At 47.0% G+C, this 21,924-nt stretch overlaps 1 protein-coding gene across 1 annotated transcript; it reads right to left on the bottom strand.

Annotated features, from left to right (window-relative positions):
- Positions 1–926: 926 nt before the first annotated feature.
- On the bottom strand, positions 927–21,483 carry LOC119848830 (neuropeptide FF receptor 1-like). The gene is made up of 4 exons (XM_038385113.2): positions 21,235–21,483; positions 12,732–13,064; positions 10,094–10,193; positions 927–7,789 (listed from the first exon to the last, which is right to left on the bottom strand). The coding sequence occupies exons 2-4, from the start codon at positions 13,039–13,041 to the stop codon at positions 6,904–6,906; spliced, it is 1,296 nt and encodes a 431-aa protein (XP_038241041.1). The 5' UTR covers positions 13,042–13,064; positions 21,235–21,483; the 3' UTR covers positions 927–6,903.
- Between the last annotated feature and the right edge of the window lie 441 nt (positions 21,484–21,924).

The following is a 21,924-nucleotide window of genomic DNA, read 5'->3' as shown; positions in this document are numbered from 1 at the left end:
AGAACCTGCTGCAGCTGTGCATGCGGACTGGGATTCCAATGGCGTGCGCGGGCACACTGCCTGGTGTATCTTGTAGAAGGAGCTGGGCCTGAATCCTTGGCATTTGGGCTGGCAGATTTCTCAACCTCCCTTTACACATCCCTTGGTTTTTGAGCTGTTGATCATGATCCTGTCCCTGTGCATCAGGTATATGATTGAAGCCAGTAGAAGCTACCGGTGCTCAGCACCTGTGAATATCAGGCTCTAAGAGTTTCTGAGCAAGGATTTTTCACTAACAGTAGTGATACCTAGGCTAGGTCTACACTACCACTTATGCTGGTGTAACTTATGTTGCTCAGGGGTGTGAATAAACCACCCCCGTGAGAGACGTAAGTTACACCGACCTAAGCGTCAGTGTGGACAGCACTATTTTGGTGGGAGAGCATCTCCTACCACCATAGCTACCACTGCTCCTTGATGGGATAGTCAAGTTGCCCAGAGAGCTCCCTCCTGTTGGCTTAGTGCGGTTACACCGAGAGCACACAGCTGCATCAGTGCAGGTGCACGGCTGTAAGCTCTCCAGAGTAGCCATAGGCCTTGCTCTTCTGAAGCAACTCCCACCCAGGAATCTCCCGGCTCGTTCTTCATTAAACCTCACAGTGCCCCAGGGAGCTGGAAAAGCATCATTGCACCCATTTCTCAGGTGGGGAAACAGAGAAAGGGGCAGAGAATTGCCCAGTGCCTCCCTTGAACTCGTCAGGCCCAAGGGAGTCATTAGAATTCATTATCTGAGTCACCCAACATGGTACCAAGCTCTATTTCCTCTAAGCTGTGTGTGTGTGTGCACATACAGACCCTAAACCCTGCACACACGGCAAAACACCGCACGCACAACAATTTGCACAAAAGAAATTTTTTGCGCACACAGCCTGTCAAAAATTAGAGGGAACATTGGTACCAAGGCTCCTGTGTGAGTTGTTGAGCTCTGCTGAAATGCACATAATAGTCCTAACGCCATCGTTTCTGTATTTCCCTTGACAAGCTACAGATCACGATCCGTTGTGTCTGCTGCTCAGCCAGACCCAGCGAGCACTCAAGCTACATCATGATAGATACGTCACATGCCTCCTGTCCTTCATGGATTGTCCCAGAGGAAGGCATGTGGTGCAGTGACAGCTGGCAAGATGCGCTGGCTATTCCCTCCTCTCTATCTGTACAGAGAACAACCCTACAGCCCAGCCGCTCCCCTTGCTGAAGAAGCCCAGCTGTCCCAATGCACACTGCTACGTGCTTCTCTACTCCCCATTCTGCTTGTTCTGTCAGGCCCTCCACATGTGTACGCCTGCTTTCATCTTTTAAGTGGGGAAATGCAATTTGCTTGCATCTGATATGGCGGTGATCAAAGTCATTCAATGGTGATTTATGCCTTTGAACCTTCAGACAGATTCACACTGCCAGTAGGCAAAAGTCTGATTACTTGTGGGATGAAGAGGCTGCTACCACCGATGCCCTGGTGCTCGGGACGGGTTTGCTGGATTGGCCTCGTATAAACACGCCGCTAGAACTCTCCAACCCTGAGCTGCATTAAGGTGTGAGTCTGCTGCCCTTATGTTCCCTGGTACCCTCCTCTGCCAGCCCCCCTGACCCTCAAATCAATTGGACTCCAGTGAAATCCATGGGAGGGCTAGAATACCAGATCCTACTCTGTGCAAAGGCAGCAGGAATAGACACGTAGGGCTGCATTATGCCATTTCAGATAGGACGGGGGTGTCACATTTCTAAGTTGCTGGCTGCTCTCATTTGCAAGACCTGGTGTGCTGGGATATCAATCATTGAGCAAACCAGTTCAAAACGACAGGCCCCACTCCTAGCCAAGTGCAGCCAAGGTTCCAGTCTGGTCTGGCCAGAGCATATGCAAAATGCCAGTCACTAACCAGGAAATGGTATGTGCTAAAATCCTAGAATGGTGGAGTCAGGAACACAGGGCTGCTCGTACTCTCCCTTGCACCTACAGCTGCTAGTTTTCATTTGGAACAGGTTCTGGAGGAAAAATAGCTTTTTTATCAAAAAGTAAATTTCTAGGGGAAATGCCCCTTTCCAACTGAATTTCCCAGGTTCTGATCAGGACTGGTTTCAGTTAAGGGGGAGAGGGGTTGGGTTTTCAATGAATCCTGAAATTTTTTGAAGAAAAACTTTGACAACACTTTTTTTTCACATGACCAAAAACTTCGGACACCAATGTCAATCCATCGGCGTCCATGGGATTACTCCTGATTTGCACTAGCATAGGGCCCATTCTGTGCAATATCTATCTGAAGCAAAGGCACTGCTGAAAGAGGACCATTTCCCTCCACTGCGTCCCTCTGCCCCATCTCCCCTCCATTCATCTTCCTGAACTCAGTGAGAGACTGGGACAAGAAAAGGAACTGCTCAAACTACCTCCACTAGCACCTCTCTGCCTGGCATTGGTCGCACTGATAAGCCCCCTTTCCCCAACAGCAGCAAAATTCTGCACTGCCCTGAACAGCCAGAGGTTCGTTAGTACGCTTGGCTTCCCACCTCAAAGTCATGATAGCTGCTGACCCTGAGCCTTTCCCAGCGAATCACATCCCTTCAGATGCTATTTGCACCATGGCAATGGGTTTGGGAGTGAAGCTCGAATGGCAGATTCCATTAAGGTAATAGCTGTCAAACACGTAAAGTGAAAGTGAGAGCCATCAAGTGCTGCTGGAAACCCATGGTCTGTCTACATGCCTTGTAAACTTGGGCTCAAGCTTAGCTTTGAATCCAACCCCTCCCCCCACTACCACATACGTAAGAACGGCCCTACGGGGTCAGACCAAAGATCCATCCAGCCCAGCATCCTGTCTTCTGACAGTGGCCAATGCCAGATGCCGCAGAGGGAATGAACAGAACAGGTAATCATCAAGTGATCCATCCGCTCTCACTCATTCCCAGATCTTCTGGCAAACAAATCTTTCTGACTTGGCCCTCAGGTCTTAGGGGTTGGGTTCAAGCCCAAGTCCTGCTGAGATTCAGGGCCAAGCCCTGTCATTTTGCAGTATGGATGCAGCTCAAGCCTGGGTTTGTAGGTGACTTCAGTTGGGTCTGTGTGTAGTATTGTCACTCCAGCCTAGTCCAGCAATTGTAAAGCTGGTTTACAATGCAGGGAGGATGCACAAGTGCAGACTTGGAAAGAGCAAGTCTGCAGTTGTGGGTCCCACAGCCCCCAGTTTATGGTGCAGTGTGGATGCACCTGGACCAGTCTCCAGAGAGTCCTCTGAATCAGCCAGTTCAGTTAACAGTCATGTTCTCATTCCCTGCTGCTCTGATTTGAGACAGAGGTGGTGTGGGGTGGGTAAATCCGTGTGGACCTCAATTCAGCACAGTGCCTGTTCACAATCCAGCCGCTATTCCAATACTACATAGTCCATAGGGGGAGCCCTGCATTGACTAGAAAGGAGGCTGAGTGGACTTCCCATCTCAAATTTCTATGATACTAAGTTATAAACAAGATGTTCAATTAATTCTTTTCCTGAAGTTGTTTTAATGGTAACTCTTCCTTGCGTAGTCTGGTCATGAGTTCTAATCCTGCCTCTCTGTGCCATTCAGTGTGTTACTTGGCCACTCTGTGCCTCAAGTTTCCCCAGAACCTCCCTAGGGCATTGTGCAGATTACTGAGTTAATGTCTATGTGTAGTGCTTTGAAAATGGAAATTTCTATAAACATGTTCAGTGTTATTGGTCTTCATTGTTCTGCTATGTCAGGTGAGCTCTGAGGGAGGAGAACTCAGTGCGTAGTACTTAACGGAGGAAGGATGGTCCTGTGGCTTAGGTATAGAACAGAATTTAGGAGATCTGGGTTAAATTCCCTGCTTTGCCACTGACTTGCTGTGTGACCTCAGGCAAGTCACTCCACCTCTCAGTGATTCAGTTCTCCCTCTAAAATGGGCAGGATATACCTCTTCACCCACCCTCCTCTGTCTTGCTCATTCAGACCAATGAGCTCTTGGGAGCAGAGACGGTCTCTCACTATGCATTTGTACAGGCCCCAGCACAGAGGGGCCCCCAATCTCAGCTGGGACTCCCACATGCATCCGATGAAGTGAGCTACAGCTCACGAAAGCTTATGCTCTAATAAATTTGTTAGTCTCTAAGGTGCCACAAGTACTCCTTTTCTTTTTGCGAATACAGACTAACACGGCTGCTACTCTGAAACCTGCCACTGTAGACAAAGTGATTTCAGAGCTGTTAATTAATGAGTTTCTAAAAGCCCCCTGCGGATGAGTCGATAAAGCAAGCAATATATCCAGCACTAATTGCCTGAGCGTGGAAGCCTTCAAACTGGATTGATTTCTGATTTAAGTAGGAACCACCCTCTCTGCACAATTGAGTGTTTTGTTCCTTCCTCTGTCTGCCAAAAGAGCTAGTTATACATGCAGGTGATGGATTCAATTGAGAACAGGGCTTTGGCTTTTCTTCCAGGAGACTGGACAAATGAGGATTAAGCTTCAAGTTTAATTTACTGGACTGCAGATGAAAAACAAATTCACAACATCCTCCCTGAATCAATAACCTGTCAGCCATGTTTGGTACGATGGAGCAGCCAGTGGAGTCCCTGTAACAGAAACAAATGGCCTCAAGGTTTGGACAGAATCAGGTGTATTCTGTGCAATTTCATCAGCAACGGACGTGGAGAGGGTTTTCCTGGGCTCCCTTTCCCTGACGCCTCTGGCCTGAGTGGGGAAAACTAATCCAACGTGATGTTTTATGGTGTGATCATGTGGTTCAGGACACATTGTTTTCAAGGCCGCTCTTTGGTGCAGGATTAATTTTCTCCTGGAACTCAGGTTGGGGAAAAATGCAATGGTCCCTTGTGGTCTTTAACGCATATGGGCAGGAATTTCTGTTGGCATCCAGGATCTAGTTTTCTGCATTTAAATATTGGGATTCCCTGCTAGATTAATTAGGAAGGCACAGCACTAGTTTGGAAGCTCATTTTAGACTGTCCTCTTTATAGTCAGTTCTTTCTGCTTCCAATCCCCTTTGTTCTTTGGAGTCCTTCCCTCATTTCTCATTGCCGCAAATCCCAAAAATCCAGAGAAATGACACAGAACCCATTAAAACACTGTAATGAATTTCCCTATGTATTACAGGAGCAAGACACAGGTGTGAGGAAAAGTAACTGATTCACAGTGCTCATGATTTTCCAGCAATATGATTATGAATAGACATGAGCTGATTTAGCATGGGCGTTGTAATTAACAGGAAATGGTTAGGCTATTGTTTGTACAAATTGCATGAGCTAATCTACATTCAAAGAATGACAGGTTTCAGAGTAGCAGCCGTGTTAGTCTGTATTCGCAAAAGGAACAGGAGGACTTGTGGCACCTTAGAAACTAACACATTTATTTGAGCATGAGCTTTCGTGAGCTACAGCTCACTTCATCGGATGCATTCAAAGAATGGGTACAGATGGATCAAAAAGCACAATAGACTCATGTTCTAGCAGACCTGTGTGACTGACACCTGCTCAGGATGTGTTGCAAGTGAAACCTCCAAGGGCCAGTCACTGGAACAGGCACACTGTGTATTCCACATCCCAAGCTCTGCTGCGGGGCTCTGAAATGGCAATGCCTTTGGGGGACATACAGTTCTGCATTGTCCCCAAGCAAGCCCTGGCAGCTGGGGAGACGATGAGGTAAGCTCTCCTCTCTGACACAGCAATGTGAATCTGGAGTAACTGCTATTACTCTAGATTTACACAAGTGTAAATGAACAGAATTTGGCCCACGGTCTTTGGTGATGTCTGTTATTCCATTGTTTCAGTAGTTCATTGTGTCCAGAGGTGAAATTTTTGCTGAGCAAAGTGCCAAGCGGTAACAAAGTCCTAGTCCGTACTAGATGAGTGCACTGGCTGAAATAAAGCAATCAGAAAATTGATGCATTATACTGGAGAAAACCCCTAATCCAGGTGCACTAAACCAGTCTAACCCTTGCCTATTTCACTGTAACTTACTGACTCAGCTGAACCTGTTTAAATAAAGATTAAACCATCTGAAGTGTATCTGTATTAAGGGTTTGCACTGGTTGAATTAGCTTTTTTTTTTAATCTATTTATTTAGTTAAACCAGTGCATATTTCTAGTCTAGTCAGGGTCAAGGAGTAGGAATGGTGAAAAGCATCAGGAACCTGCCTACTCCCATGCTTGAAGATAAGCATCTGCTTAAGTGCTTTGCTGGATTGGGGCCTAGATTTTTTTTTTTTTTATTCCTTTCAGTTTTAAAGTGATCTTAGCACAAAAAGTGTGGCGTGTTTATTCTGGCACTCTCCCTGGATACAGCTGTAATTTCTTGTGTAACACTGCAGAGCTCCTGGAATGGTTCAGCTTGTGTATTGAAGTACTGAGCTTGGAAGGTTGCAAGAGCATCCAGAGAGAGACTTTGGCTGCCCTATCAGCTTTGGGATTCTCTTCTGCACATATAACAGATGGGGCGGCGCCAGAGCAGTAAGAGCTTGGCAGGCAGCACTTTGCTAACACAAGAAGACAATCCTCATAGATTTTTTTTTTCAAATGCAAAACTGAATCCTGACCCTGTGAAATACATTTTTCCACCCCCAAAACACCACATGCTGATTGCAAGCCAAGGAAACTCTGCATGCAGTTGTAGCTTTAATACATGGACATTTTATATGACAGCTAGCCTCAACTAGACACTGAAAGCGATTGACAGATATTTGTGCATCATTAGGAATATTGAACAGCAGCCCCATATGATTCATTTTGCATTTACAAAACAGAATATGAATAGCTAGGTACCCAGGCCTGAAGGGAAAATACTCACCACTGCACACGCATCACAGTGACAAATAAAAGTGACATTTGCAACTGGAAAGAGACCGCATTCCCATCTCACCAGCTGTCTCAATCATCCCATGCTTTGCAGACTTTGTTCAGAGGGGTGATTTTATCAATATCCTGCAGGTGAAGTCCCTGTTTCTGGGCCTGTCCATTCTGCATGGGGCAGGGGGCTTTGGCATGCAGGTTCTTGAGGCAGATGGAGTCGGAGTATTCCCTGTCCGTGAAGATCTTGTTGCGAGTGCTGAAGCCACTGATGCTGCCCGTCACCTTCTCCGAATAGGCCTTGTGGTGCCCTGTGTCCTCCGAGCAAACCTGGAACTTGAAGGCGGTCTGGAAGCCCTGCTTGAAGTTCTCATTGAAGTAGCCATAGATGATGGGATTGACGCTGCTGTTGGAGAAGGCGAGCCAGTGCGCAAAGGGGAAGATGTAGCCTGTCAGCAGGTTAATCTGGTTGTCATCCAGCTTGGTGTAGTCTATGAACAGCATCAGGGTCCACAGGGGCAGCCAGGAAAGCATGAAGAGCAGGGCCACCAGAATGAGCATCTTGATTACCTTGACCTTCCGCCTGGAGACCGCAGCGCTGCAGCACTCCTGGTTCTCCACCCTGTGCTTGCTCACCGGGCCTGATGACCTGTAGAGTTTGACGCCAATCCTACCATACATGACCATGATGAGGGTCAAGGGGACCACGTAGATGTGGGCAAAAAGGACAGTGGTGTAGACCTTGCGCATCTCGCTGTTGGGCCAGGCCTCGTAGCAGGAATACAAGGGGTAAGCCAGGCTCCGGTTGTCATTGTACACCATGTAGTGATCCTCAATCTCCACTACCGTGAGCATGACAGCAGAAGGGCACATGATGGTGATGGCCAGGACCCAGATGACCGCGATGGTGTTCAGGGCCTTGAGCAGGCTGAGCTTGGATTTAAAGGGGTAAATGATGCATCGGAACCTGGTGCAAAACCAACACACAGGTAGGTGAGTTCTACTGAGAAAAACTTCCACCGAGCAAGACTCAAAAGGAGTCTAAGCACAAAACAGTACCAGGTTCTCCTGGGATATGGTGCATGATTACCTTGGGCCAAGGAGACTGGTAGGTAACTCCCAGATCATGTCTTTTTGAGCCCACCCACAGAGGTGGAAAGGAGCAGGGGTCCCCAGTATCTAATCCAACCACTTGCTGGGTTTTTCAAAAGCTCTTGGCCTAATTCTGCTTCCATTGAAGTCAAGGTAAAACTTCCGTTGAAAGAGAGAAGGGGTGAAATCCTGGATCAATGCTAAAACACCAGGATTGACTTCAACAGAGCCAGAATTTCACTGTTTGCGTCTTTACACTGTACCCCCATTCTGGAGGTACTGGTTGTTGATTCCTTGTATTACCATAGCACCAAGGAGCCCCAGTCCTGGACTAGGCTCCTGTTGTGCTAGGCGCAGTACAAACACAGAACAAAGGGATGGTTTCTGCTCCGAAGAGCTGATGATCTATGTGTAAAACAAGCACAGCAGGTGGGGACAGGCAGATTGGGGAGCACAAGGAAACACTGAGACAGGGCTGGTCAGGATGATAGGCAGTGGTCTCGGGACACCAGCAACATGACTGTTGTCAAGTTTATGTAGGCTTCATGGCAAAGGAGGTTTGAGGAGGAGGATGAGTAAGGTTTGTGGCTGTGGAGGGGACGCTCATTCCAAGCGTGAGAGGCAGAAGGGGAGAGAGCTTTTAAATGAAAGCCCAACCCGTTTGACAAAAATGGACATTTTTCATGAGTTTCTGTTTGATCAAAAAATCCATTTTCCATCAGTTAAAAAAAAAAACCCACCACCCTGCCACCTTCCAGTACTATCCCTCTTTCAGAGGAAAACTCAACCAGCTCTAAAAATAACATTTTTCTTAGGACAGAGGGGTTACCAGATTAGCTCAGACCAGGAGTCCCTCTTGCCCAGTATTTCACCTCTGACGGGGCCAGTACCAGCTGCCCTCAGAGGAAGGTTCAAAAAAACCGGCAACAGGCATTTACGGAATCACCTGCACAGAGGACAATTTTCTTCCTAACTCTGATCAGTAAGAAGCTGGCATGTGCCCGGAAGCGGGAAGGTAGAACCAATGGCCTACCCTTCCATTCCAGTTTTATCTGGAGTTTGCAGGTTCACTCATAAAGCCAAACTCCCCCAATTATCCTGCAGCACAAGATTGCAAGCCAAGGAAACCTACATTTGGTTGAGATCATTATCTGCCTTTGCCACATTGTGCTGATGTGAATGGCTGTGAGGAAGCACACGGTTCTTAATGATTAAAACGTACGGGAGTGGATATAACCTTTTGATTCTGGCTGTTTCTTATTTGAAACCATTTTGGAGTTATTAATTCAGCAACCCCATAATGTTTCTCCAAGTAATTGAGTTTTTAGTTAAATGTAGTGGTCTTGCAAAAATATCAGCCTTTGCAGCCGTTCACGCTCAGCACAGTGTCACAAATTTCAGACATGAAAAGCCTGGCGTTGGGACTGGATGGCTCAGGGACTGATCAAGGGAAGAGGAGGTGTCCCCCAGCAGCACACAGCTCTGTCCTGCCCCTTGTGCTAGCAGGTCCTAGCTGATGGCTGCTCAGGGCCCTTTGTGTGGAAGGCACTTGGGGCTTGCATGTGGGCAGGCATCTGCTAGGCAAAAGCCACCAGCAGAACTGTCCTGTACTGGCAACATAGCACCTACGACCAGGCCTGCCCTTGGAAGGCTTGGCCAGTATTGCTCTGCTGGTGTACTATAGCAGCCAAGCGCTCCCAGTGTGGACACCGCTTACACCAACGCTGCACTTTAGATGCTACTGTCTAGCTCATGCCTGCCTCCACCTTTTGCCAACACATCTCTGTTGGCCACAAATCTCACCCCTGACCAACAGAGCTATGCAAGCAAAAGTTCTGTGATGTCGACCTGGCCTAAGGGCCAAATGGTCTTGAGGCCTGAGTCACATTCTTGCACCGAGCAAGGTTCCCCCTCCGCACCTTGGCAGGGCAGTGTGGGGAAGCTGATGCTGCTGAACCAGGTATTGCCAGCGCTGTGGATAAAGAGCCTGCTCCAATCCCGGGGTAAATCTATGGGAATCTTTCCCCATTGATCTTAATGAGAGTCAGAAGGGGTTTCAGAGCCCTGTGCTTTGAACCTGGCAGTTGGCATCGGATTTGCTTTATTTAAAGTCAGGGGGTGGGGGAGCTTCCGTTTATGCTGCTGCAGCTGCACATTCCCTCGTGCAGCCCCTTCTCACCTGTCCACCGCAATTGCCACCAGCGTGAAAACAGACGAGGACACAGACATACCCTGAACCAGCCCACTCATCTTGCAGATTCCATTGCTGAAGGGCCAGCCTAGCAGAAAACAATCAGACATGGGTCAGTGTGAGTCTGGGGGAAGCAGAAGCTCATCAAACCCAAGAGGTGCAGTTTCAACTCAGGTTTCAGAGTAGCAGCCATGTTAGTCTGTATTTGCAAAAAGAAAAGGAGTACTTGTCGCACCTTAGAGACTAACAAATTTATTTGAGCATAAGCTTTCGTGAGCTACAGCTCACTTCATCGGATGCATTCAGTGGAAAAACTGAATGCGTCCAATGAAGTGAGCTGTAGCTCATGAAAGCTTATGCTCAAATAAATTTGTTAGTCTCTAAGGTGCGACAAGTACTCCTTTTCTAGCAGCATGAAATGCCAATGCAGTTTGCTTTCCCCAGGGGAGATCACATGATAGAGAGATTGGGAGAGGATGCTGTGGCCGAATACAGCACTAATTGCAGGCTGCAGCTGAAAAGTGTCCCTGCAGCTTGCACATTAAGCCCCTACCCTTCAGAGAAGCTGTTGGGGGTGATTTCATCGTTAGCAGCTCTTTTCTACCAAAGCAGCAATGATCTCACTACAGGAACTCAGACAAGTTAGCATTTTATACTTGTATATGAAATGTCCAACAGAGAACAACTGGCAGATCTGGGGAGTGATGGGGTGCGGGCCTGGGCAATCATGGGGTGCTGCAGGTCAGGATCGAAGGGCACTGGCAGAGCCATGTGAGGGGCAGATATTAAAGGCATTGTCAGAGCAGTGTGGAAGCCCAGACCTGAAGCAGCAAACCCTGTGGGCACTGTTCCCCCTAAGCTGTGCGCGCACACAGATCCTAAACCCCGCGCACATGGCAAAACACTGCAAGCACAAAAATTTGCACAGAAGAAATTTTTTGCACACACGGCTTGTCAAAAATTAGAGGGAACATTGCCTGTGGGTCAGGATTTATGTGCCTGAGCAGGGCTGTGTGGGAGCTCTGGACTTGCAGTAGCAGAGATTGTTCACTGGCAGAGCTGCCAGGGTTCCTGGCCTGGCAGGGGTCACAGCAGGTCTGGACTGGTGTCTCTTGGCAGAGATGTGTGTGGGAAGTTTATACAGCATCTCCTCTCCCTGCACCTGGCCAGCACTGTCAGCCCCTCACTCCAGCGAGCCGAGAATTCACTTACCAGTTAGAGAAAATGAGAGACATTTCTGTGGCCCATTTAGTGAGCGTGTCTCAGAGCAACCCAGTGTCCTTAACTCTCCAAGGGCTCTGGGTGCCAGCAACCATAGAAGCTTCAATGTGTTAGACAGTCCTTGTTTTTTCCAGGCTCCAAGCCTGAGACCACACAGATGTCAGCTGCCTCCTGCCTGAGCCCTCTGGCAAGGGCTTTATTCCAAGGTGCTCCTGGGCTGGAGCAGGAAGTGCTTAGCCATTCACCCCTAACCAGGCCTAGGCATCTCAGCAGAACAACCCCTGGGTGCTCTAGTCTAGAGGGAAGGGAGCTGCTGTTCTCAGCAGACACGTAGTGAAGCCTGTGGGAACAGCATTGATCCCTGTGGAGAGTCCTGGCCTGGGGATGGGCCCAGCCATCACTGGGCCAGCTCAGGACTGGAAGAAGAGACTCTCCTGACCTGTTCTATCATATGAGTGGCACTTCCAGCAGCAGCCCCACAATTTTCCATAGGGACCAAGGGCCTGATCCAGAGGTCGCTGCTGAAGCCAACAGTTGACTTCAGCGGGCTTTGGATCAAGCTTGTAGGCCACACAAAATATCCTGCACAATTCCCCTCATCTTTCCAACAGCATAGGGCAGGACAAGGGGGCTCATTTTTCAAAGGTGCTGAGCAGCTGCTGGTACCAGGAAGTTCCCAGTGGGAACTACAGAGACTCAGTCTCTTTGCAAATGAGGCAGCATTTATTTAGGAGTCTGCCACGAGGCACCCAGGTTTGCAAATGTTGGCTAGTTTTGCACCACTCCTACAACCCTAAATGATCCCTGTCTCTTTCAGGTGTTTACACCTTTGGATGCTCCCCATGGAGCTGCATTGCCTGTGCTCCTAAGGCTGCTTTAGGTCTTAGTGAAAAGGAAAGGAGGACTTGTGGCACCTTAGAGACTAACAAACTTATTTGAGCATAAGCTTTCGTGAGCTACAGCTCACTTCATCGGATGCTGTAGCTCACGAAAGGAAGTGAGCTGTAGCTCACGAAAGCTTATGCTCAAATAAATTTGTTAGTGTCTAAGGTGCCACAAGTACTCCTTTTCTTTTTGCAAATACAGACTAACACGGCTGCTACTCTGAAACCTGTCCTTAGGTCTTAGTGGTTTCCTTACACTTAGCATTTATAAGGTAATTTCCTTCTTCAAAGGAATGAATAAGTATTAGCTGACACCTCCCCTCTGAGGCAGGTGCGTATGTAAATGGCCCAGAGCAGTAAAGTTATGTGCCTGACAACCCAGAGGAAACTGGGATGGGGTCAGTCCTGTGCTCAGAGCACTCAGCAGTATCTCTCTTCTCATTAACTCTTGTAGGCGGGACACTGCTGGGGGTCTGGCCAGCACAGAGAGTACTCAGTGTCACCCTCTCTCCTTCCCTTACCTGTGATTAAATTGTCCACAAGTGTGGTGGGCACACAGAAAATCCCAACCAGCAGGTCACTGATCGCTAGGTTGAGGATAAAGAGGTTGGTCACTGTTCTCATCCGGCTGTTCTTCAGCACAATGAAGCAAACGAGACTGTTCCCAACCATGCACAAGGCGAAGATAAACAAGTAGGAGATTATATAGATAGCGGCAACAGGCGGGGAGTGCTGGTAGTAGGGTGAATATGTCAAGTTCCTTTTATGGCTCATTAAAGAAGAGATCGTCTTGTTGATTCTGCCTTCTGACTCCATCCCAGGGTCATCCATGGCCTGGCAGGAATTTTGCTCAGCTGTGAAAGACAATAGGAGAATTATGGAAATTTCAGTGTTTTGACAACAGAGAAGCTTCAAGTTGGAAGAAGGTTTGTGACAAGATATTCAGAAACAATGGGTATCAGTGTAGTGCAGATATAGAAACTGAGATTGGCATGTGCATAGATAGATAGATGTGCATGGGGATTGATGCAGAAACGGGTATAGGTGGATCAGTGAAAGATAGAGAAATGAGAGCAGGAAAGATAGAGAAATGAGAGAAGGAATATTTGTACAAGACTATTTCCCTAGATATGTACAAACCAGCTTGGAATGTTTCAAATGAAGTAAACAACTTATTAACTCATAGGCAGAACATTAATGGGAGAGGCAAGGTTGAAGGGAAAATCCACCCAGCAGAAAAGTCATCTGCGTAATTGGCATTCCATTATTGCATTTGTGTAATTAGTTTAGGTACATAATGAGGGTGAGCACAATGGTGCTGTGGGAGCAGGCGGTGCAGCTCTGCTGTGTAATTATCAAGCCTTTTAACGTGCAGGTGCCACAACAAGGCAGATCCTCAGCTGGGGTGAATCGCCAGAGCTCCACCGAAGCCAATACAGCTCTGGCCGTCTACACCAGTTCAGGATCTGCCCTTCTGTTTTCAGACTAATTCTATCCCTTGCGCTTCGAGCGTTTCTCTTCCCTAAAGGAGATTTGCATGCAAATTGGCTCTCAGTGCCTAAGTTATCTGCTGATGTCCTTGCTCCACAAGAAGGAGAGTCAGACTCTCGTAACAGCACAATATCTTCTGCACAGCAACCAGCAATGAGGCACCCATCAGTGTTGTCTGACCTCATGAGGGGTTGGAGCAGCAGGGGCCATTGAGCTCTGAAGGAGCAAAGGGCCTTGGGTTTGGGGTTGCTAATAAGGGCATGCCACAAGGGGCCACAACAATGGTTCCCGTAACCCACCCAGCAATATTGTTAATCTATCCAACTATACTCTTAGCCCAGCGGAAGAATCTGTCCTATCTCGGGGCCTCTCCTTTTGCCCCTCCACCCCCACGAACATGATACAGTTCTGTGGTGACCTAGAATCCTATTTTCGACGTCTCAGACTCAAGGAATATTTCCAACACACCTCTGACCAACATATTAACCCACAGAGACCTTCCTGCCAACACTACAAAAAGAAGGATTCTAGGTGGACTCCTCCTGAAGGTCGAAACAGCAGCCTGGATTTCTACATAGACTGCTTCCGCCGACGTGCACGAGCTGAAATTGTGGAAAAGCAGCATCGCTTACCCCATAACCTCAGCCATGCAGAACACAGTGCCATCCACAGCCTCAGAAACAACTCTGACATCATAATCAAAAAGGCTGACAAAGGAGGTGCTGTCGTCATCATGAATAGGTCAGAGTATGAACAAGAGGCTACTAGGCAGCTCTCCAACACCACTTTCTACAAGCCATTACCCTCTGATCCCACTGAGAGTTACCAAAAGAAACTACAGCATTTGCTCAAGAAACTCCCTGAAAAAGCACAAGAACAAATCCGCACAGACACACCCCTGGAGCCAGGACCTGGGGTATTCTATCTGCTACCCAAGATCCATAAACCTGGAAATCCTGGACGCCCCATCATCTCAGGCATTGGCACCCTGACAGCAGGATTGTCTGGCTATGTAGACTCCCTCCTCAGGCCCTTCGTTACCAGCACTCCCAGCTATCTTCGAGACACCACCGATTTCCTGAGGAAACTACAGTCCATTGGTGATCTTCCTAAAAACACCATCCTAGCCACTATGGATGTAGAAGCCCTCTACACCAACATTCCACACAAAGATGGACTACAAGCCGTCAGGAACAGTATCCCCGATACTGTCACGGCTAACCTGGTGGCAGAACTTTGTGACTTTGTCCTGACCCATAACTATTTCACATTTGGTGACAATGTATACCTTCAAATCAGCGGCACTGCGATGGGTACCCGCATGGCCCCACAGTATGCCAACATTTTTATGGCTGACTTAGAACAACGCTTCCTCAGCTCTCGTTCCATAATGCCCCTACTCTACTTGCGCTACATTGATGACATCTTCATCATCTGGACCCATGGAAAAGAAGCTCTTGAGGAATTCCACCATGATTTCAACAATTTCCATCCCACCATCAACCTCAGCCTGGACCAGTCCACACAAGAGATCCACTTCCTGGACACTACGGTGCTAATAAGCGATGGTCACATAAACACCACCCTATATCGGAAACCTACTGACCGCTATTCCTACCTACATGCCTCTAGCTTTCATCCAGATCATACCACTCGATCCATTGTCTACAGCCAAGCGCTACGATATAACCGCATTTGCTCCAACCCCTCAGACAGAGACAAACACCTACAAGATCTCTATCATGCATTCCTACAACTACAGTACCCACCTGCTGAAGTGAAGAAACAGATTGACAGAGCCAGAAGAGTACCCAGAAGTCACCTACTACAGGACAGGCCCAACAAAGAAAACAACAGAACGCCACTAGCCATCACCTTCAGCCCCCAACTAAAACCCCTCCAACGCATCATCAAGGATCTACAACCTATCCTGAAGGACGAGCCATCGCTCTCTCAGATCTTGGGAGATAGACCAGTCCTTGCTTACAGACAGCCCCCCAATCTGAAGCAAATACTCACCAGCAACCACACACCACACAACAGAACCACTAACCCAGGAACCTATCCTTGCAACAAAGCCCGTTGCCAACTCTGTCCACATATCTATTCAGGGGATACCATCATAGGGCCTAATCACATCAGCCACACTATCAGAGGCTCCTTCACCTGCGCATCTACCAATGTGATATATGCCATCATGTGCCAGCAATGCCCCTCTGCCATGTACATTGGCCAAACTGGACAGTCTCTACGTAAAAGAATGAATGGACACAAATCAGACGTCAAGAATTATAACATTCAAAAACCAGTTGGAGAACACTTCAATCTCTCTGGTCACTCGATCACAGACCTAAGAGTGGCTATACTTCAACAAAAAAGCTTCAAAAACAGACTCCAACAAGAGATTGCTGAATTGGAATTAATTTGCAAACTGGATACAATTAACTTAGGCTTGAATAGAGACTGGGAATGGATGAGTCATTACACAAAGTAAAACTATTTCCCCATGGTATTTCTCCCTCCCACCCCACCCCCCACTGTTCCTCTGATATTCTTGTTAACTGCTGGAATTAGCCTACCTTGCTTGTCACCATGAAAGGTTTTCCTCCTTTCCCCCCCCTGCTGCTGGTGATGGCTTATCTTAAGTGATCACTCTCCTTACAGTGTGTATGATAAACCCATTGTTTCATGTTCTCTGTGTGTGTGTATATAAATCTCTCCTCTGTTTTTTCCACCAAATGCATCCGATGAAGTGAGCTGTAGCTCACGAAAGCTTATGCTCTAATAAATTTGTTAGTCTCTAAGGTGCCACAAGTACTCCTTTTCTTTTTGAGAATATAGACTAACACGGCTGCTACTCTGAAACCTGTAATAAGGGCATGTCTCCACTGCAATAAAAGATAGGCAGCAGAGCTGAGGCTGGCCCGGGGCAGCTGACTTGGACTCGGGCTGCAGAGCTATAAAATTGCCGTGTGGACGTTCAGGTTCAGGCTGCGGATATGGCATGGTTCATCCTTTCTCCAGGGCTTGTCCCACTTTTATTGCCACTGCATATTAAAGAGGAAAGGACTTTTAATAATAGGCTTGTACTGAAGAAAGGAATGCCAGCATCCTGCTCTAGTCCTTCATCCAAAGAGAGAGTGCCTCACTACTACAGTGAGAGACGATTTACAGAAGAGGTAAGTAGCTAGGTAGATATTTTTTGTATTGCACATATCAGCCTCAAACAGTAATCAGGGCGCCAATGCGCTAGGTACTGACAGCCCCTGACCCAAAGAGCTTGCAATCTAGATAGATAAATCTGTATGGGGAGGGAAGGAGGCTAGATAGATACTGGAACAAATTTTTAAACAATCCATTTGTTCAAACATAGAGGATAACAGGGTTATAAGGAATAATCAGTAGGGATTTGTCAAGAGTAAATCATGTCAAACCAACCTAATTTCCCAATTTCACAGGGTAGCCAGCCTAGTGGGTAGGGGGGAAGGAGTAGCTGTGTTTATCTTTCAGAGTAGCAGCCGTGTTAGTCTGTATTCGCAAAAAGAAAAGCAGTACTTGTAGCACCTTAGAGACTAACAAATTTATTAGAGCATAAGCATCCGATGAAGTGAGCTGTAGCTCACGAAAGCTTATGCTCTAATAAATTTGTTAGTCTCTAAGGTGCCACAAGTACTGCTTTTCTTTTTGTGTTTATCTTGATTTTGACCCAGTCTCACATGACATTCTCATAAGCAAATCAGGGAAATATGGTCTAGATTTAGTTTCTATAAGGTGGGTGCACACCTGGTTGAAAAACCCTACTCAGGAGTAGATATCGATGCTTGGCTGTCCCTAGGTGGGAGGACTTCTCAAGTGATGTCCCACAGGGGTCTGTCCGGGGTCAAGTGCTAGTCAATATTTTAATTAATGACTTAGATGACGGAGTAGAGAGTAGGCTTATAAAATTTGCTGATGACTCCAAGATGGGAGGGATTACAAGCACATTGGAGGACAGGATTAGAATTCAAAAAGATTTTGATAAATTGAAGAATGGGTCTAAAATCAATAAGATGAAATTCAATAACGACAAGTGCAAAGTACTGCACTTAGGAAGGAAAAATCAAATGTGCAGCTACGCGAAGAGGAATAACAAGCTAGGCAGCAGTAATGCAGAAAACATTTTGGGAGTTAGAGTGACTCTCATGTAGAAGGAGTCAATTTGGGGCTGTATTAACAAGAGTGGTGTCCCATTGTTCCTGTGTGTAAGACACAGGAGATAATTATCCCAGTGTACTTGGCAGTGGTGAGGCCCACGCTGGAGGACTCTGTCCAGTTCTTGGTACCACACTTTAGGAAAGATGTGAACAAACTGGACAGATTCCAGAGGATAGTAACACAAATGATAAAAGGTTTAGAAAACCTGATCAATGAGGGAAGGTTGAAAGAATTGGGAATGTTGAGTTTAGAGAAAAGAAGGAAGGGGGGGAGGGGGCTGATATGTCTCCAAATATATGAGATTGTTATAAAGAGGACAGTGATCAATTGTTCTAATGTCCAAGGTAGGACAAGACGTGATGGGCTTAATCTGCAGCAAGGGAGACTGAGTTAGATATTGGGAAAAACTTTCTAACTCTCAGGGTAGTTAAGCTCTGGAACAGGCTTCCTTCCAAGGGAGGTTGTAGAATCCCCGTCACTGGAGATTTTTAAGAACAGCTTGGACAAACACCTGTCAGGGATGGGCTCGGTTCATCTGGTCCTGCCAAGGACAGGGGGCTGGACTCGATGACCTTGCGAGGTCTCTTCCAGCCCAGTATATCTGTGATGGATGGATGGATAGATGCCTGCATGCATTTGGATGAGATTTTCTGCGTTTATATCCAGCAAAAATACAAACTGGAGGGGATGAACAATCCTCTCCTGCCCCTGCCCCCCTTACAGGAGCTGGTCTACATGGGACATAATAGGCCTTTTTCATCTCTAATGTCTCTTATTCGCCAGCTGAGTTGCCCCTGAGCAAAGCACTGTGTTACAGTGGAATGCTATGAGCATCCTAGTAGAGGGAAGCTCTGGGCGAATGCCCTGAAATCTTTGGCCAGACAAAGGGCAGGTTCTGGGCTGTCTGGTGCTGTCACTGTCAGGTCTGAGTGTCGGTTTTAAGCTGTCAGGCTCACTCCAGGAAGATTTCCAGACACTTACTCTAAGCCCTGTCCAAACTCCCTCCCCCAGACATTCCTAAAAGCTGAGGGCTGGGTCACACTTTCAGGCACAGTGGGGGAAGCACAAGGAGCCTGGTCCTCAGAGAGGTTCCTCCATGGCACAGACTCTCATCATTCCCCACTGGGGCTCTGTCAGCGACAGCCCTTTCCAGAGTGCAGCGTACTCCACGTGCAGCCAGTTCCCATGGGTTCCACGGGGAACCAGGGCTTTGCCCTCTTGCCCACTCTCTATCCAGTTACTCCCAGGGAAGCATCCCTGCATGCCAGGGCCCCAATTCATGGGACCCTATTGCAGGCCAGGCACAGCGGGTGTGATAGTCCTTACCCCCACACACACGCACACCCTTGTGCAGAAGGCCCTGGCATGATCAAGCCACTGATCTTTAACTTTCTTGGCCATCCTGGTACTGCCCACATGCTAAGAATTGTCTGCTCAGCACCTCATCCAGATGGCTGAATTCCTGGTGCGGACTATCCCAGGCTGACCCCCCACTGTCTGGCAGTGTGTAATTCTCCCCCACTCTCTGGAGCGACAATGCTTTACCCCGGGAAATGCCACACACTCACTCTGCAGGGCAAAGCTAACCAAGCAGGAGCCTCTTCCCCTTCATGTGACTGGCTCCTCCTTATGCCTTGTTCCAGGGCACTCAGGAGTTCATCTAGGCTGTCCAAGCTACACCCCTTGTTGAAGTATCTCCCGCATGCACACATTTCCCTCCCATTGGGAATAGAATCGCGGCACCAAAGAACAAGGTTACAGGTGGCCCGGAGATCAAGACATGCAGACAGTTATCGGTTCCTGTTCCACCACCTGAGGGAAAATGTTCTGCTGACATAAGCCTAATTGATAAACACAGAGCAGTCATTGTCACATCTTTCAGAGCCCCGTTCAGCTGTACAAAAATACGAGCAGTTCCCTTCACACTCCTTCCACATCTAAGGCTACAGCGCTGCTCACACAGCAAGCACCAACACTCATGCTTCAATTCTATGCACATGCTGAATGATACAGAGCCCTGTAGTTAACTGATTCAATGCATCCGATGAAGTGAGCTGTAGCTCACGAAAGCTTATGCTCTAATAAATTTGTTAGTCTCTAAGGTGCCACAAGTTCTCCTTTTCTTTTTGATTCAATCCAGTGAATTGATTTTGACCATTAAGGAAGTAGAAATAGATCATGTTAATCTGATAGAGCTTTCAGAGTTCCCTGCAACACTTAGGGCATGTTTTTGTCTGATCCAGGGAGGGGTTTGTTCTGGTTTTGAGAAGTTATTAGTGCAAATTCTTTCCCTGAGTCTCTTTCTGCTTTGTTGATCAATGACCCATCACTTACTGGGAAACATAAAATACCTACAATATCTATTTCTTTATCATTCTTGATATATGGGGGGACGACAGATTTTGCATCCATTTCAGCAGTCAGGAGAATAGCACCACTTCTCCCTAGAGCAGCTCTGTACAGTATCAGGATTATTATTATCATGTGCCAGCAATGCCCCTCTGTCATGTACATTGGCCAAACTGGACAGTCTCTACGTAAAAGAATGAATGGACACAAATCAGACGTCAAGAATTATAACATTCAAAAACCAGTTGGAGAACACTTCAATCTCTCTGGTCACTCGATGACAGACCTAAGAGTGGCTATCCTTCAACAAAAAAGCTTCAAAAACAGACTCCAAGGAGAGACTGCTGAATTGGAATTAATTTGCAAACTGGATACAATTAACTTAGGCTTGAATAGAGACTGGGAATGGATGAGTCATTACACAAAGTAAAGCTATTTCCCCATGGTATTTCTCCCCCCACCACCACACCCCCCACTGTTCCTCTGATATTCTTGTTAACTGCTGGAATTAGCCTACCTTGCTTGTCACCATGAAAGGTTTTCTTCCTTTCCCCCCCCTGCTGCTGGTGATGGCTTATCTTAAGTGATCACTCTCCTTACAGTTTTCAGAGTAGCAGCCGTGTTAGTCTGTATTCGCAAAAAGAAAAGCAGTACTTGTGGCACCTTAGAGACTAACAAATTTATTAGAGCATAAGCTTTCGTGAGCTACAGCTCACTTCATGTAGCTCACGAAAGCTTATGCTCTAATAAATTTGTTAGTCTCTAAGGTGCCACAAGTACTGCTTTTCTTTTTTCTCCTTACAGTGTGTATGATAAACCCATTGTTTCATGTTCTCTGTGTGTGTATATAAATCTCTCCTCTGTTTTTTCCACCAAATGCATCCGATGAAGTGAGCTGTAGCTCACGAAAGCTTATGCTCTAATAAATTTGTTAGTCTCTAAGGTGCCACAAGTACTCCTTTTCTTTTTAGGAATTATTTAGTTTCTTACCTGTGTGCTCTAGGAGTTGAGGGAATCTTCCTTTCAGGCTGGCAGAAGAAGCTACCAACTTCCCATTTAAAATCTTATATTTCCAGCACGAGAAGAATGGCCAGTAAAAAAAGAAAAAGAAAGGTAGATCTGATCTCTAAATTATCTAAACTTAACCCCTCAATCCATGGTGGAAATAAAATGCCAGCCTGTTCTGTGGTGATAGACGGGAGGTGCCATTGTTTCTAATATGCTTATCTGCCTGAGCTCAGACTGAATGCAGACTCCTAGGTCCCATTTATTATAAAGACAAGAACAGTGATGTCACTGAAAAGGCTTCAAAATGCAGTTGGAAGAACCTCTTGGTGCGAGTCTCTCTGTCACTCTCTCGCTCCTCCCTCCTGCTCCTTAAAGAACCCATTCCTTGTCACTCTGCAGTTGTTCAAATCTTTTGGTCTAATAACATTTTTTTTAAACGTCCACCCTTAGAGAGGCAAGAAAGTTTAAATTGAAGCATTGAATCACAGTGGGTTAGAAAGCCCAATCCTGGCTCGATCATGCTGATATGTTTATTTTGGCATGCATGGAAAGCGTGGGGATGTACAACCCCTTGCCTGCCTCTTCGTCCCAGCCTCTCAAAGCACTTTACAAACACTCATCAAGCTCTGCAGCCCCTCGGGGAGGTAAGTATTATCCCCTAATGTACAGAGG

The sequence above is a fragment of the Dermochelys coriacea genome, chromosome 26, assembly GCF_009764565.3.
Source record: "Dermochelys coriacea isolate rDerCor1 chromosome 26, rDerCor1.pri.v4, whole genome shotgun sequence".
NCBI classification, from domain to species: Eukaryota; Metazoa; Chordata; order Testudines; family Dermochelyidae; genus Dermochelys; species Dermochelys coriacea.
The sequence above is the reverse complement of the archived record's forward strand: the minus strand, read 5'-3'. Positions and strand labels throughout refer to the sequence as shown.